Here is a 16,591-nt window from a genome sequence, read left to right on the forward strand (position 1 = left end):
TTGAACAGGGTTTCTAAGCGAGTGTGTCTCGCTCCTTCTTTCTGGTATAACAGTTCCATCTTCATAAGGACCTGACAATACACCTTAATGAGAGACTGGGGAACTGAGCATCTTTACAGATCTAGAGAGAGGATGAGGACGAGACAAAGAATTCAAAGAAAGGGGGTGCTGAGAGAGCGTGGAGGGGGATAGAGATTCTGTGGATGCCTAGGGTAATGGATTCTATGGTGCTAATTTAGACAATTAGAGCCTGTGGGAAATAAGGTCATATGGAAAAGAAAGCCCACCGCAGACTTTTATGCAATGCAATTATTTGTTTGTTCAACAAATCTTTTTCAGGAAGCATTTATTGTGCAGCTAGGGTGAGATGGTATGGGAATTTTTTGATGGAGGATGACTCTAGTTTTAGGAAAAGGAACCCCAAGGGCATTAGTGATCTAGGTCTTTTGTTTACCCTCCCCTGGGCAAATTTAGCCAAATCCACCCCATGTTCATTGAATGTCCCCAATAAAGAGAATTTTTTTTTAACCACCGCTTTGGTCTCCTGAGCCAGTCCCAAAGTCCTTGCTACTCTGAGATGATGGAACATCTAATTGGCTTTCCAGGAGGGAGAGAGAAGGTCATTGAAATTGGGGAGCTGTCTAGAGAAAGAGGCAGACTCAATTACTTGGTGTTTGCAGGGATTTCAAGAGAAGCAGGAGTTTAAAATGATATCCCAGGGCCTTTCTTCCATCTGAGAAGTCCTCCCCAGCAGAGGGCTCCTGTGCACAGAAGGGGGCTGGTGGTCAGGGGTCAAAGATGGGCTTTGCCCAGGCCAGAGAAGCGGCTGATTCGAAAAGGTGTCAGATCATAGGACGGTGTTAATTTCATGCTTAATTCATACAGAATCTTCCCCACAACAGGGGACAGCTTGAATCCATGCCCTAGAAGGAGGAGAGCAGATTGTCAAGCATCCTCAGGGACCCAGAGTTTGGGCTCTGGAGATGTTCCCCACTTACCCAGAGAGGGCTACTTTTCCTCTTGGTCTTACCCCAAAGCCAGAAATCACCTCCCGCCCTGGGTACCCCTTTTCTGCCTACCCAGCCTCCTTATACATTCAATGTCCTGGATTTTAGCCCTGTGTGGGCAGCTAGGAGGGTAGAAAATACCATTTTTCCTGGCACTGAGGTAGGTCAGCTTGTGGGCACCCCTTCCCCTGATCCTCATGCTCACCAGAGAATCCAGCACCAATGACAATGTTGTCATACTTCGGGTGGCGATCGAGAATAAAATTCTTATCAGGGGTGTTCTAGAAAGAAACAACACACTCGTCTCTTTTGAGGATGGGGAGGAGGAACTACAGGCTCTGACGGGAAGGAACTAGGCTGGATTTCTTTCCAGAAAGAACGAGCTGGGGCACATGCATGCTTCCTGGGGGCCCCGTCTCCACTCTGGGTGTGCCAGTCTTCCCCATTCATCCATCTGTCTCTCTCCTCCTATTGAGCTATGAACACAGTAGGTGCTCAGATCATCTTTGTAAACTAACTTTAGTCAAGATGCCTCCGGCTCTGGTGACATCTGTCTCTTTTCTTTGTCCCCAAAGTCCTGCTCAACTGGAGCATCTTGCCACAAAAATCTTTTAGAACTCTTCTGGGAAATATAATGAAGGACTACCAGGCAAAAACTAGTTGCCTAATGAAAAAATATATATATATACAAATAAACCCTAACAGGCCCTTTCTCCTGGAGGTGAACCAACCCCCAGAAATTAGCTCACTTGTTTGAAGCACTGTGTCAAGGGTCAAATGGAGTCAGGCCTGGCCAGCACAAGGTCTATCGGTCTCCTTCCCCTGTTCTCCAGAGCCAGAACAGACCTGGCAAGACCACCAGTCCCCTTACCGTGTACATGCAATGCTCCATGATGTCGGGCTCCGGCCTCAGGCCAGGTAAGTGGTCTCTGACAAAGCGGCACAGGATCTGGACGTCTTGGATGTCTGAGAAGGCTGTGGGGCAGTCCCGCTCCTCAGGGTCCACACTGTTGCCATGGTGATAGCAGACCTGGCCCCCATCAGAGCAGTGTGGGCGGTGATGCTGGCCTTCCACATGCACCAACCAGCAAGGAGAAGGCGTGGACACAGGATGTCCCCATCCATCATGACATATACAGTGTGGCCACATGAGGTTGCCTGGTGTCCATCCCTGCACCCACCCTATGATTGCAAGGAAAAAGCTCCCTTGGCTTGGGTCTCTAGGCAGCTGAGGATCTCATGCTGCAAACAGCAAATAGTAATGAAGTAGATTCCTGCTGCTGTCCACTGGGACCTGGGGGAGACTGTGAAGGGGCAAGTTAGAGCAGCTGCCCCAGATCTGTATGGGTACGGAGCTGTCCTCTCCTGACCTCTCTGCTCACCTTCATCAGCCCTGGGTACTCTCCCGCAGGCAGCCCATAGATGTGGTGGGGAGCCAGGTTGAGGCACAGGAAGCATGGAAAGGCTTTGGACACGCTGTAGCTCCCAGGAACTTTCTCTCGCCAGTAACACACATTGATCCGCAGTGTCTTGAGGCAGGGGAGTAAGAGTGTGAGAAAAGCAGAAAACTATGAAACACTGTTGTCAGTGAGAGCAGTCTCTTCTGGGGTCCTGCACCCTTCCATACATCTGTCCTTGTCTTACCCAATTTTTTTGTTTGTTTGCAGTACTGGGGAACTAAACCTGGGGCCTTGCACGTGCTAGGCAAACACTCTACCACTGAGCTACACGCCCAGTCCAAGGCTTCTTCTCTCAAGCACTGATTCTCAGTCTTCCGGTTTCTCCTACCTGGAGAGGTAACTCAATTCCCAGGGGACGGAGGAGCTGGTTGGTCCAAGGACCTGCAGTAATGATCACGCTCTTGGCTTGGTAGCTCCCAGAAGTGGTTTTCACCGTGACTGGTTGCCCGGGTCTTATCTCCACCACCTTCTCCCCATCCTGCACTGTGCCTCCTAGATGGCGAATCGCTTCCTGACAAGACAGAGCAGGAAAAGGTGAATTAGTTGTGTAGGTGGCTCACCCTGGTGAACAAAGAGCCCTTCAGTTAGGGCAGCCAAGAGGGGCCAGAATCTAGACCTCCTCTCCCAGGTTGACAGCGCCAGCAGGGTATATACAAATGCCCTGTCCCAAAAGTCAAGATCAAAGCCAGCAGGGCAAAGGCCCTCACCCAGAAGGGGGTCTGAGGCTGGATGGTTGACACCCAGGATACCCAGAGCAGGAAGTTGGATTGTCCCAATGCTACACATTGTCACCTGGAGGACCCTGAGGGCCTTGTCGGCATAGAGGACACCTCCGGACTTGTCCAAGAGCCCTACTTCTCCCCTGGTGAACTGAATATTTGGGAAACGTTGCTTTAGTTCTCCAGATGAAAGATACTCGTGTTCTATCCCGTGCCTTGACAGAGTGGCCTGCATTGTCTTTAGTTCTGGATTCTCCTTCAATGCCAGCAGCAGTAGTTGAGTCTGCCTGTTTGAGAAAAGACAAGGCTATTTGGGTGAAGGTAGGTATCAAGGACCTTCACATTCATTCTTCAACAGGTTTCCCCAGTGAAAGCGAGTCACAGCCTCACGTTCAAGAGCAGGAGAAGATTTGGTCATCAGAGTCCTGGTTTTCAGCCCATTCCCAAGCCTGTGCCATTGGCATTCACTATTTTTTTGCTTGTCCCTTCATCCTGCCCTTGAGAGAGCAGAGATCCTAAGTTCTCTTTCATCTTCCATCCCTTGAAAATGGTAGATGTGCAATCAGTTTGATAAGATTTCTTCCCCTTCCTCCCATCCCCTGAACCACTCTCTATGTTGATCTCTCTTTGCTATTTCTCTCCCACCCTGCTGTTCCTTCTCCTCTTCCCTTTTCTCATCATATATTTTTGTCTCTTCCTGTGTGTCTGTTTGTCTTTTGGGTTTTTTTTAATATTTATTTTTTAGTTGTAGTTGGACACAATACCTTTATTTTATTTATTTATTTTTATGTGGTGCTGAGGATCGAACCCAGGGCCTCACACATGCTAGGTGAGAGCTCTACCGCTGAGCCACAACCCTAGTCCCTGTTTGTGTTTTAGTTCCTTCTCAGAAGCTACTTGTTTTGTGGAAAAGGTCCTATGTTGAGAGATCTGGCTCTGCTTCTAACCCTGGTGTCACCTTGATATGACCTTGATCTGGAGACTTACCTGTCCAGGCCCAGATTCCTCCTCTGTGACATACGCCTGTTGGAACTTTGGTGGTTCCACACCAGGATAATATCCCTCTTCTACCCAGGGACAAATGGAAATAGCATGGGCCATATTTACATTTGTCACATAGCTGGAGTTCCCATTCATATTTAGTGAGCAGAGTTCAAGGACCCTAAATCTGCAATGCTTGAGAAGATCCCACCCCAAATGCCAACAGTGCTTTCATGCACAAACCCCCCGTGGATGGGTCTCTCTGGGCTCTAGCAATAAATTCAACGATTCTCTGATTTTGTTTTCCCCTATACCTCCTTCTGTCCTTTTTACTCTGTAAGGGAGTGAAAGCAGTTTCTCTTTAAATGTTTCCTGCCTCTCTATCAAAAGAAGCTAGAGCTCTCTGTGGGAGGGGTGGGGGGGGTACTGTTTAAACAATGGGATGGTCCCCCTGGGCCCTTGGGAATGGTCCCTCTCAATTTCGGCAGCCACACTGACCAGCAGCATCCTGGTACATCCCCCAGGTTCTGCGTATAAAGCTCGTAATAGCCTATAATGGAGTCTCATGGATATTACATGCTTCCAAATCCCACATTATCTGGTTGGGGGGATTAAAGAGAAGATTGGGAGGGGGTAGGGACACAGCAGGCCCGGGGGCCGGTGTCAGTACACAGAGCTGCGCAGCGTGCCCAATCCATTTGCCATGGCCCCCGCCTACCCGGCATTCACCACTGGTGAGATAGCAACGCCAGCTACTGCCTCTTCAGAACTCAGCAGAGGAAAGACGCTGTAGAAATCCCCACCAGCCAGGGAGACAGCCTCTGTTCTGTGGTTCCCAAAGGACTTCAGATTGGTTTTTAGGTAATGAAAGTTGCCTAGTAAACTTTTTGGTTAACAAGAAAGCCACCCAGGAGATTAGCTCAGTGGCACTTGCCTAGCATGTGTGAGGCCCTGCATCCAACCCACAGCACTGCAGGAAAAAAAAAAAAAAAAGTCACCCACGTGGGTTTTCTGTTTTGTTTTGTTTTTGCAGTGCTAGGATTGAACCCAGGTCTCTACACATGCTAAGCACGTGCTCTACCACTGAGCTATACCCCACAACCCCTGGTGTATGTACTTGTTCCCTGTTTCCCTGATGAGGTCTTGGCTGGGTAGCCTTCTGGGAAAGACCTGGCTTACACCTCACCTATGCAGATATAACGTCAGATCTCTGGCTTGGAAACTCCACAGCAGCATATTCCAACTCCTACCCGCCATATAGCAGCCTTGATCTCTCGTATAGTCTGAAATTTACTTTCCCTCTTTTCACCCTTCTTTCCCTCCTGCCTTCCTTCTTTCCATCTTCTTTCTTTCTTTGAAATAAGAACTCTTACAGGGACGTACTCTATAGGAAAAATGAACTCATGCCAAAACAACGGGCAAATCTGTCGAATTATGAAATGCTGAGTGATGTTCTAATTCCCAAGCTGTCCTGCGGTGGACGAAGGGGGGAGCTCCCCATCCCTAGGAGTAATCAGCAAGCTGATTCTGCCGGTGAATGTAATTGTGCCGATTGTAATCATTTTGCTCCAGCTCTCTGCCCCTGTGGCATTTATTTCTTAGCCCAGATATTGATCTAACAGTGGGAAATTTTCCATCTGAATTTGTGATGCCGGACCCTCCCCTAGTCCGAAGACGCATTTGGGAAATTCTCATTTTCCGTGGATCACAGCTGAGCTATTTGGCCTGAGGGAAACCGTGCGCTGCTGGAGAAATGCCTTGGATTGGAGAGAGATTTTTGACCATTATGAGCAAATCGGAAATAAATGTAAAACACTGCCTGGAAATGCAAAGGCCTGTCATTATGGGAGATAGGTGAGAGGCTCCTATGGGAAATGCTCAGAGAATTGGAAATCAGTCAATCAAAACCAGGATGGGAGAACAAGCCTTTTCCCCCCAGTATGAAGACAGATGACTTCCATGGGCAGATTGAAAATCATTTAAGTGCTTATTTTCTTAATGGCTTTTCCTAGATCCCAATAAATAGACTACTTGTTCTGCATCCGTTTCTCACTCATGTGATCCAGGCCTCCCCTCTTCTTTTTGTGCTCAGACCCAGGTTACAAAGTTTGGGAAGGAAAGGGTGAGTAGGGACAAAGACATCTTCGGGGAAGAAAAAATGACCAGGAAATGATTGGCCAGGGCTGGCCTGGAAAGGAGGATTTGAAGCCAGCCCAGGTTGCCAGGGAACCCTAGAAATTTTGTAGCTCCCACCTCCCAGAATGCCCAGCGGCTGTGTTAGGAGCATTAGGTATGAACTGTACCTTCCTCCCAGAGGTCATTGAAGATTCCTCCCAAGGGCCTTATTGACTCTTCGGTGGCCTCACTAACACCTATGATGTGACATACGGAGCTGGAAATCAGGGATTTCCATGGGTTTCTAGTGCGGGACAGGGTGCAGGGTGGTAGTGGGAGGAACTGGTAGGGGAAGACAACTCTCCCTTCATCTTCCACCTCCCATCCCAAGCTCCAGCGTTCCCCTGGCTTGGTTAAAAGTGCCAGGTAAGCCAGGTCTCAGAGTCACCTTGGGGAAGGGACTTGGTAATGGCTGCTGTCTTTGTTGGTTTTTGGAGGCGCTCTCTGTGTTTCATCTTCCGCTCAGTGGGCTGAGGTGGAATTGGTTAACAAAGACTGCTCCAGGGAGGGGATGTGGCTGACAAGCCAGACACTTCGCAGACTCAGGAAGCAGCAGCTGCGGAGGGGGCCACCAGGTTCTGCCAGCAGCTGTACTGCCTACGGCTGTGATCTTGTCTGATATTGTCAGCGAAGCAGGGGCAGCTCGGGTCAGGAGCTGGATAGTAGGACTCAAAGGGAGAAGGAGGGGCAGGAAAGAGATGGTCCACAGAGCTGGGCTTTGCTGTTGGTATCAGCATCCTGGCTGTACGAATCACAAAAGATTCAGACCTTGTGATCTGACACATGTGTCATTGTCTGTTCCCAGAATATATGCAAATACTCGGAGCCCACCCATGTTTAGTATGCCGCTGTCACTGGGAAGCAGCAGAACAGAATAAAAAGAATTGGGCAACCACCTTAACTACCAATTCCTATAGAGGTTGGTTTTTTTAATCATCATCAAATGGCATTAAGTACACTTATTTCTATCAGTTATATTGTGCCGGTTCTTCTAGAAGAATCTAGAGAGAAATAAGAACCACAAAGATGATGAATCACTTAGAAAATCAAAATTAAGAGTAAAAGCTAAAGCAATTTGAATGGCATTTAGCCCAAAGGTAGACAGCTCTATTCAGATGCCATTCTGAGAACGGGAAATATCTATCTGCTGTGTTTCTACTGAGGATAAGATGCAAAAAAAATTTAGCATGAGTAAATTAGGCTAGCCATAAGAAAGAACTTGTTAATAGAATAATAACAATAATAATAATACTTAGCTTGCTACAGCACTTTAAAGGTTTTTTAACGCACATTCACATTACTCTTCATTTGTCTTAATTGGGGCTGTGGGGTGTCAAAACAGTTTTTTAATACAGGCTATGAACCAGGTGCTGTGACCCATACCTCTAATTCCAGCGACTTGGGAAGCTGAGGCAAGGGGGATTGCAAGGTTGAAGCCAGCCTCAGCAACTTAACAAGACCCTGTATCAAAATAAGAAATAAAAAAGGGCTGGGGATGTATGAAGCTCAGTGGTAGAGCACCCCTGAGTTCAGTCTCCAGCACAAGGGGTGTGAGATACAGGCTATCATATTTTCATGTCTTTAAAAGTACGGTAGCAGTCTTTTGACCTGGGATGATTTAGGCATAAACTAGTTTGGAGACAGGGAAATGAATGAATAACATAATCATTTTGTGGTATCTTCTAGATTAGGGACCAAAAAGTTGCAACCCAAGGATCAAATCTGGCTTTCTGTCTGTTGTCATCTGGCCAAGATGATTTTTATATCTTTAAATGGTTTAAATAATACTTGGGGTCAGAAGTGTTTAAATACTTGGGAGCAGAAGTGTTTCAGATTCTTCTGGATTTGGGGCCATTATTAAAAAATCAAAAGAAGAGCTGGGCGAAGTGGTGCATGTCTGTAATCCCAGCAGATAGGGAGGCTGAGACAGGAGGATCATAAGTTCAAAGCCAGACTCAGCAATGGCAAGACACCAAGCAACACAGCAAGACCCTGTCTCTAAAGAAAATACAAAATCGGGCTGGGGATGTGGCTCAGTCGTTGAGTGCCCCTGAGTTCAATTTCCGCGACCAAAAAAAAAAAAAAAATCAAAAGAAGAATAGCATTTATGACACAAGAAAATTATATGAAATTCAAATTTTAGTGTCCATAAATAAAGTTTTATTGGAACACATCCAGGTTGATTTATTTACATCTTGTCTGCATTGCTTTCACACTATAACGACAGAATTAAACAGTGGCAATAGGAGACCATATGGCCTGAAAAGCTTGAGATACTTACGAAGTGACCTTTATAGAAAAAGTTTGCCAACCCCTGTTCTAGACTGAATATAGTAATTATATGATTCATATTAATGCATTAAGATCATGACTACTATACCAGGCACAATAATGGTAGTCCCAGCTACTCAGAAAGCTGGGGCAGGAGGATCCACTGAGCCCAGAAGGTCAAGGACAGTCTGAGCAACACAGCAGACCTCTTTCTCAAACAAATAAACAAACAAAAACCAGCAACAGAGGCAGGAGGATCAACAAGTTCAAGGTGGGGATGAAACCCCTGGGTTCAATCCCTAGTACATTGGGAAGGGGAAAGACCCTGACTACTCAGGAGTAACCCTCTTATAAGGTAATAGGGAAAATTAAATGAGTTTTGTATTCAGGGCAAGTTTCCCTTATCCAAAATACTTGGGATCAGATGTGTTTCAGATTCTTCTGGATTTGGGGCCATTTTCATATAATGAGATGTCTTGGGGATGGGACTCAAGTCCAAACCCATAATTCAGTTATGTTTCATATACACCTTATGCACAAAACCTAAAGTTAGTTTTAGTGCTCCTGCGTTTTGACTGACCAATCACATAAAATCAGGTGTCAGATTTCCAACTTACAGTGTCATGTTAGTGCTCAAATCAAGTTTCAGATTTTGGAGCATTTTGGGTTTTGGATTTTCAGATTAGGGATGAACAGCCCATAATTTCTAAATTAATAAATGGTGAAGATGATGACGATTTTCCGGGTACTTTTCTAAATCCATTATATACTTATCCTCACAACAGCTCCATGGAATAGATATTATTATCCTCACTTTACAAGTGAGAAAACTTATTATCCCCATTTTACAAGTGAGAAAACTGAGTCTCACAGAGGCTAAACAACTTACTCTCAAACCACACAGCTAAGTACATAAGAGCTGAGATTTAGAAATAGGCCTGACTGGTTCCAAAGTCCTTCCAAATCCCTCACCTGCCAATTAAGAGGATTATGAGATTATGGGAATCTCCTATCCAAGGGTTCCTTTTTCCTGTCTTCTGCAGTCATTCCTGTGGCTGTGTGATTGTCTTCCCTTTTGTCTCCTTTGTGTTTTGTGTTTCTAGGTGCTGGAATGGAACCCAGAGCTTCATGCATGCTAGGCAAGTGTTCTACCATTGAGACCTTGTATCTTTTTTTGTTTTGTTTTGTTTTGTTTTTAAGAGGGCCTAAATTGCCAAGGCTGGCCTCAAATTTTGCAATTATCCCTCCTCAGCCTCCTGAGTAGATTGGGATTACAGGTGTTTGTCACTGCATTTAACTCCTCCCATCCTTCTTCCTTTATTGCACAATGGACCCAGGATATGGCTGACCCAGAATAGGTAAAAAGGACCATCAGTTATTGAAAGTTGCTAGGAAACTTCACAAAAGTGTCATTTAATCTTCAGAAAGCTCCATGAGAAAAGAGAAGTGAAGAAACTTTTCCAAAATCATATAGCGGGTAAGACCTAGAGCACAAAGTCAAACCCAAGCTGTCAGGCTCCGAAAATGTCTTCCTCTAAAAGACTCCATTTGCTAGACATCTACATTTGCTAGACATCCCTTGGTCCTCCGCTGGGAAGAACTGTACCCTCCAAGGCCTCGGGCATTTCTCCTAGCCCAAGACACTCAGCAGTATTCAAAGATGACTGCCAGGGAAGGGTCCCATTTCCAGGCCACCCCTCAGCAAGACATGCTCCTTTATTTGGGTGCTGGGTGCATTAGCTGCCTCTGAATAAGTCCTTCATTAGCTGCCCTGGCTGTATTTGCATAATGGATTTCACTTCTCTTAAGTTAATGGTGTTTTTGCAACAGAACAGTAACCTTTTGGTTCCTGGCCATTAAAATAACTGCCATCCTGTGGGGGTAGAGCCAGGGTTATGTAAAGGAAGTTCAGCTGAGAATCACAGAGGAGGCCAGAGGGGAGGCAAGGGTGGTCAAAGTTCCCATTGCATCACAGGTTTTCTGCTTTCTCCCCCTGGATTGTTTGAGAAGGTCAGCAAGGAACGAGTCCTAAGGGTTAGAGAGAGCCACAGGAGCAACAGGGAAATAATAGCTTCAAGCCACTCCTGGCAAACATTCTGGCATAAGGAGCACCCCATGTTCATTTGGGAGGTGATATTAAGAGAGAATGAAATGAGTTTATAGGATTTTTTGCTTGTTTGTTTTGTTTTTGGTCTAGATGGACACAATACCTTTATTTTTTTTATGTGGCGCTGGGGATTGAACCCAGTGCCTCACGCATCCTAGGTAAGCGTTCTACCTCTGAGCTACAATCTCAGCCCCAAGTTTATAGGGTTTTGATGGGAGGTTGAGGATCCAGCATAAAAAGTTAGGATACTACAGTGCATATAAAACATTGGTAGCATTGGCGCACACCTCTAATCCCAGAGGCTCAGGAGGCTGAGGCAGGAGGATCACAAGTTCAAAGCCAGCCTCAACAACTTAGTGAGGCCCTAAGCAACTTAGCAAGATTCTGTCTCTAAATAAAATATTAAAAAGGTTGAGGATGTGGTTCAGTACTTAAGTGCCACTGGATTTAATCCTTGGTTTAAAAATAAAATAAGGATCAAGAAAGCAGCCTCAGCCTCTACTTAAACCACAACCCTACAAGAGAACTTCGTAGAAGTATAAATACAAAGTCCATCAGGTGCCAAACAGGCCTGCCCAACTCTGGGTATCTGCCCACTGTGTCTCTCCAACAGTTTTCCTAATTCAAGCTCTGTTGGCCTTGGACCCAAGGTCTAACCCATTCCTAGAACTCAGAATTTGGCAGGAGCCAGTTGGACCTGTGGGATGATAACGACAGTGTACTGAATTCTTCCAGGTGACTGGCACCTGCATCTCACCCACTGCATTTCAAATGTTCATACTCTTCCTTTTCACAAGTTAAAAGCACTTCCTGGTATGGGGCCCCTTGATTCAAGGAATTCCTCCCCTGCCCACCTGTGCAGCTGGGTTCCAGTCTCCTGCTCCAGCTGGGCCCAAATCCGGTATCCCTCATCCATCATCTTAGTGTAGAAGTCTTCAGGGTAGGCCTTTCGGATTATGCGACTCTGTCCATGGGAGCTTCCTCGGGAGTGTGGAAGAAAGAACTGGAAGTGGAGACAAAGGAAGCCATTGCCTCTGATGCTACATCCCTCTTTAGGGCCCATCTCATCCTGTGCTGTCAAACACGAGCCACTTATTCTTCAAATATTTTCATACAAGCTTTTCGAATTCTCTCTCAGCTGGGTGAGCACAGTGGCACACACCTATAATCCCAGAGGCTCAGGAGGCTGAGGCAGGAAGATCACAAGTTCAAAGCCAGCCTCAGCAACTTAGTGAGGCCCCAAGTAACTCAGTGAGATCCTATCTGTAATCAAAATACAAAAAAGAGCTGGGGATGTGGCTTAGTGGTTAAGTGCCCCTGGATTCAATCCCCAGTATCAAAATAAATCAATAAAATTCTCTCTCTCTTTTTAAAAAAATTTTAGTTGTAGATGGACACAATATCTTTATTTATTTATTTTTATGTGGTACTGAGAATCGAACCCAGTGCCTCACACTTGCTAGACAAGTGTTCTACCACTGAGGCTCAACCCCAGCCATCTTTTTTTTTTTATTTCTTTTTAGTACTTGGGGTTAAATCCAGGGGCTCTTAACCATTGAGCCACAACCCAAACCCTTTTTATGTTTTACTTTGAGATAGAGTTTCGCTAAGTTGCTTAGAGCCTTGCTCAATTGCTGAGGCTGGCTTTGAACTCACGATCTTCCTGCCTCAGCCTCCCAAATGGCTGGGAATCTACTGCCTTGGTGATTAAAGTAGAAGTTCTCCAGTAACACGAAACTCGTCATTCTTTTTGCAAACATCATTCACATTCCACAAATCCCTTTTTTAGCTGGTCTCCAGTTGTCTTGCTACAATCTCATCCACTTGGACTTACAGAAAAGCAGAATTAGAAAAAAACCTTCCAGATTATTCTAATCTAGCCCCCCCCCTTGTTTTATGGATAAGGGAAACAATGCTGACTATTTCTCTGTGGCTTCAGATCACTCAGGATAGGAGAACTATCCTGGGATTTAGTAAAAGATGAGAGTTTCCTGAGAGGATGAACCAGGAATCCCTTGGGCTATGAGCAAACTGATAGAGAAATGAAGATTTCTAACTACTCAGCTCATTACCAAGAAAAGTACACCCTAACCAGCTGGAGAGCTGTAGGCAGAATGGCAAGGGAGAACCCAGTGAGGCAGAGCCTTTCGCATGGTGGGCCTGCACTCCACTCCCAAGGACCCTGCAGACACGCAGAGTCCACCCACATATGCAGTGGTTACTGTGGACAGCACTGCATAGGGTCACCTTTCCTTTAAGGAAAAATAAGATCTGTGCATCATATTCCTGTGCATCTTACCCTGTGCAAGGAGGCTGCTATTGTCACCGGAGTAGTTCCCGGGAAGGGGGACCTCCACTCAGGACAAGTGAGGTCCTTGGCATACATGATGGAGAAGAATTTCAGCATGTACTAGTCAGAGACCCAGATTTATTTAGGAAGCAGATACAAATTCAAAGGAGTACGCAGGGCCATCTCAAGAGAGAGAGGTCTTTTGGGGTAAAGCAAGGAATATACATACATTCAAGGGAGAATATGGGCCATCTCCAGAGGGAGAGTCAGCAACCTCTTAGTCTGTTAATATTTATAAAGGAACAGTAGCTAGGGGCTGAACTAGAAGTAGAGTGAGGGCGATTACACAATTTCATGTCAGTTTTACCTCCTCCCTACCCCCTCTCTCTTTTGGCAGTACTAGGGATGGAACCCAGGGGCATTCTACCACCCAGCTACAACCCCAGTCCTTTTTATTTTTCATTTTGAGACAGGGTCTTGCTAAATTGCTGAAGCTCACCTCAAATTTGCCATCCTCCTGCGTCAACCTCTGGGATTCCTGGTTTGTGCAACACACCCACTTCGTGCCAGTTTTTGTAGCACCTGCACCTTGCCCCCACTATGTTACTTCTTAACAAGCATGGGCCAAGGGCAGGGGCTGGGTGGCTCATAGGTTGTCTGCTTTGCATTTCAAAGATTCATGGGCATTCCCTGAATTCCAAGGATTCATGGAGCTTCAGTTCTGAGACTTAGTTGATCTTTCTTTCTCCTGTATCCCCAAATTCCCATCTCACTACTACTCAGAGGAGGCAGAATAGATAGAAGCTTCTGCTGGGTTTGGGGATAAGAAGTTGATAAAATTGCAAGAAACAATCCTACCTCTTTGACTAAAACATCAACCCTTGCCCCTAGGCAAAATTATCTTTACTTAAGGTTACCCAGAGCAGAACTGATTATGTTTCTGGGCTGGATCAACCATTTGGGCACAAAAGACTGGGTAACAGGAATAAAAAGAACACAGCCTGGGATACTTCTCAGTCGTGAGTAGGAACCAAGAGACAGTAAAAGGAAGAAATGTACCTGGAAGGCCTGCAGGGGTTGAGGGAAAGTGGAACTTTGAATCGTTATGAAACACAATATTAGCATCTCAACTACAGACTGCCCAGAATTTGTGACATTTGGGGTCCTTTGGCCTCACTCATAACCTCTTGGCTCTGGGAAGCCCTCCCTAGGAGAGGAGAGAGACACAGTCCTTAAGGTCCGAAGGGCAGAAAGGACACAGTACCTGCTCCAGCAGGAGGACTCTTTTCCCGTGTTTGGCCAGGTGGTACGCAGTGAAGCAGCCCTGGATGCCTGCCCCCATCACAATGGCATCCCAGAGAACTTTCTGAGTACCCATGATGCCCACTTAGCCCTCCGGCCACAGAGCCCACGGAGGAGACGGCAAACAAAGGCAGCACCAGGCTGCAGGGAGAGCAGGAAGGCAAAGTCCAGCTTGGCCAGTGTTCCCACAATCCCCTGGGGCTGTGTCCGGCTCCTTCCTCCTCCCTCCCCCAAAGCCTGGCACAGGGCTTAGCCTCCGCCCCGCTGGCAGAGCAGAGCTGGATGGTCTGATTTGTGAGGTTTAGCCCAGCTCAGCTGCCAGCCTCACCCTTGCATCCCTCTAGCTTTCTATTCTTGGCTCAATTATTGTCATGCAAATGGGCTCCTTCCTATGCCACCTTCCTGTCTCATTATGATCTTTGTCTCAGGACTTCGGCCCTGGAATTTCAATGCCTCCTAGACCAAGCTGGGCACCGGGAATGCTGCCTCCCCCTGCTGGCTTTCCTCTCCTCGGCCTGATTTCCTTTAGAAATTCTGCAGGGCCAGCTAAGAACTTGGCAGGATGCCCAGGGTAAGGCCCACCTCCATGATAGGTGGGGAGGTCAGGGGGTAGAAGCAGGGGCCAATTGGGAGGGCAGCTTTGTGATTATGAAATTATTCTCAGCATGTTTTAGTTTCATGTTGAAAAAAAAAAAAAGAGAATAAATGGTCCTGAACAAGTGGAAAGGACAGAGTGAGAGGAGGAGCCCTCTTCTCAGGCACAGAAAGGGAACCAGTCACTGGCCTAGCACATAGAGGGGGTCTGTATGGAGAGTCCCCCGTGCCAGGCAGCGTGCTAAGTAAGCACTGTTACAGGCATCAAGACAGAGCTAGGATTTATTGGTCCTGATTCTTACACAATTTGGAATTCTGAAATAGGAATTTGGGAATAAATGGAGAGATACTGAGTCTCAAAGGAAATGCCCATAAGCCATTGAAATTCAGGAAACATCCATGAACCATTGAAATTCATAAAGCACCCTGGAACAATTGTGCCCTTGACCCATGCCCTTGTAACATGAGGGAAATGCCCACTCGAAGGGAAAATTGGCATGAAATTGTAATTCCACCTGGCTCCACCCCTAGTCCAGCCCCTAGCACAGGCCCTCTATAAATATTAACACCCTGGGCTAATGGGTTATTGTCTCTCCCTCTGTAGGTGGCCCGCATTCTCCTTTTTTAATTTTTTTTTTAAATTTTGGTAGGAGGGATTGAATTTAACCACTTAACCCTTTTTAATTTTTTTTTTAAATTTAGATATTGTCTTGCTAAATTCCTGAGGCTACATTTGAACGTGCAATCCTCCTGCCTCAGCCTCCTGAGCCGCTGAGATTACAGGTGTGCCACCACACGGGGCTTCAAATTCTCCTTTGAATACCTTTCCTTGCTTAACCCTAAAGGCATGTCTCTCTCTTGGGATTGCCCCCATTCTCCCTAAATAAACCTCTGTCTCTGCCTTTGACTGACAAATGTCACATGCTGAAATTCTTTTCCTTCACATTTTCCAAGAACCCCATTGGTCTTGAGTCAAGATCCCTTCCCCTTTGCTCTGGAAACTCCTCAGACCCTTCTTTGGAGAAATCTCTTCTATAGTGACAGGACCTCTTAAAGAAAAAGTAAAAAAGGGACTTGGGGGTGGGACTCAGTGGTAGAGCATGGGATGAACATGTTCAAGTTCCCAGGCTCAATGCCCAGCTAAAGAAAGAAAGAGAGAGAAAGGGAAAGAGGAAGGAAAGAAAAAGAAAAATTATGAATACCAAATTAGGTGCCAGGACTTGGAAAAGACCATTCAATCAAGGAACCCTCTGGTTGGAGCTTCCTTTACTTCATGGAAAATCTGCCTCTGAATGCATTATCTCATTGACTCCTCAGAGTCCGAGGAGTAAGTATCTTTATCCCCAGATTACAGATGGCCCCAAGTTCTTCCTCACCCCTCCCATCACATTCCCTGGGACTATTTGGTCAGTAGAACATGGTGGGAGCCAAACTGTGGCCTAGACCTTCAGATACTGGCAGCTTCCTCTTCTTGTCTTGGATCTATGAGCTGCCATGTTAGAAATCCAGCCATCCTGTAGAGGATACCAGGTAAAGAGGCCCCAGGCTACATAGAGAGCCAGACAGAAGGGGGAAGCCATTTGGACTTCCCAAGGTAGCCTAGCCACCAGCTAAATACCACCGAGTGGCCTCTCAATGCTATGTGTGCAGAGGAAGCACTCAGTCAAGCCTCACTGGAATTTCAG

The 16,591-nt window shown here is 46.3% G+C and overlaps 1 protein-coding gene across 1 annotated transcript; it reads right to left on the reverse strand.

Annotated features, from left to right (window-relative positions):
• Positions 1-426: 426 nt before the first annotated feature.
• On the reverse strand, positions 427-14,447 carry Pipox (pipecolic acid and sarcosine oxidase). Its single transcript, XM_026388953.2, has 8 exons — positions 14,275-14,447; positions 11,575-11,723; positions 3,260-3,473; positions 2,796-2,978; positions 2,390-2,536; positions 1,879-2,037; positions 1,213-1,288; positions 427-923 (listed from the first exon to the last, which is right to left on the reverse strand). Exons 1-8 carry the CDS (start codon positions 14,386-14,388, stop codon positions 793-795), a joined length of 1,173 nt encoding a protein of 390 aa, XP_026244738.2. The 5' UTR covers positions 14,389-14,447; the 3' UTR covers positions 427-792.
• Positions 14,448-16,591: the final 2,144 nt, after the last annotated feature.

Source organism: Urocitellus parryii, chromosome 7 (genome assembly GCF_045843805.1).
Source record: "Urocitellus parryii isolate mUroPar1 chromosome 7, mUroPar1.hap1, whole genome shotgun sequence".
NCBI lineage: Eukaryota > Metazoa > Chordata > Mammalia > Rodentia > Sciuridae > Urocitellus > Urocitellus parryii.

Bases quoted from the DNA above. Each gene is read 5' to 3' on its own strand.
- Pipox (XM_026388953.2), bottom strand. From the start codon at position 14,388: ATGGGTACTCAGAAAGTTCTCTGGGATGCCATTGTGATGGGGGCAGGC. The intron at 2,979-3,259 runs GTGACAATGTGT...CTGTCTTGTCAG, and splicing joins AGGCCCTCAGGGTCCTCCAG to GAAGCGATTCGCCATCTAGG. The intron at 2,537-2,795 runs GTAGGAGAAACC...CCCTGCCTCAAG, and splicing joins GAATTGAGTTACCTCTCCAG to ACACTGCGGATCAATGTGTG.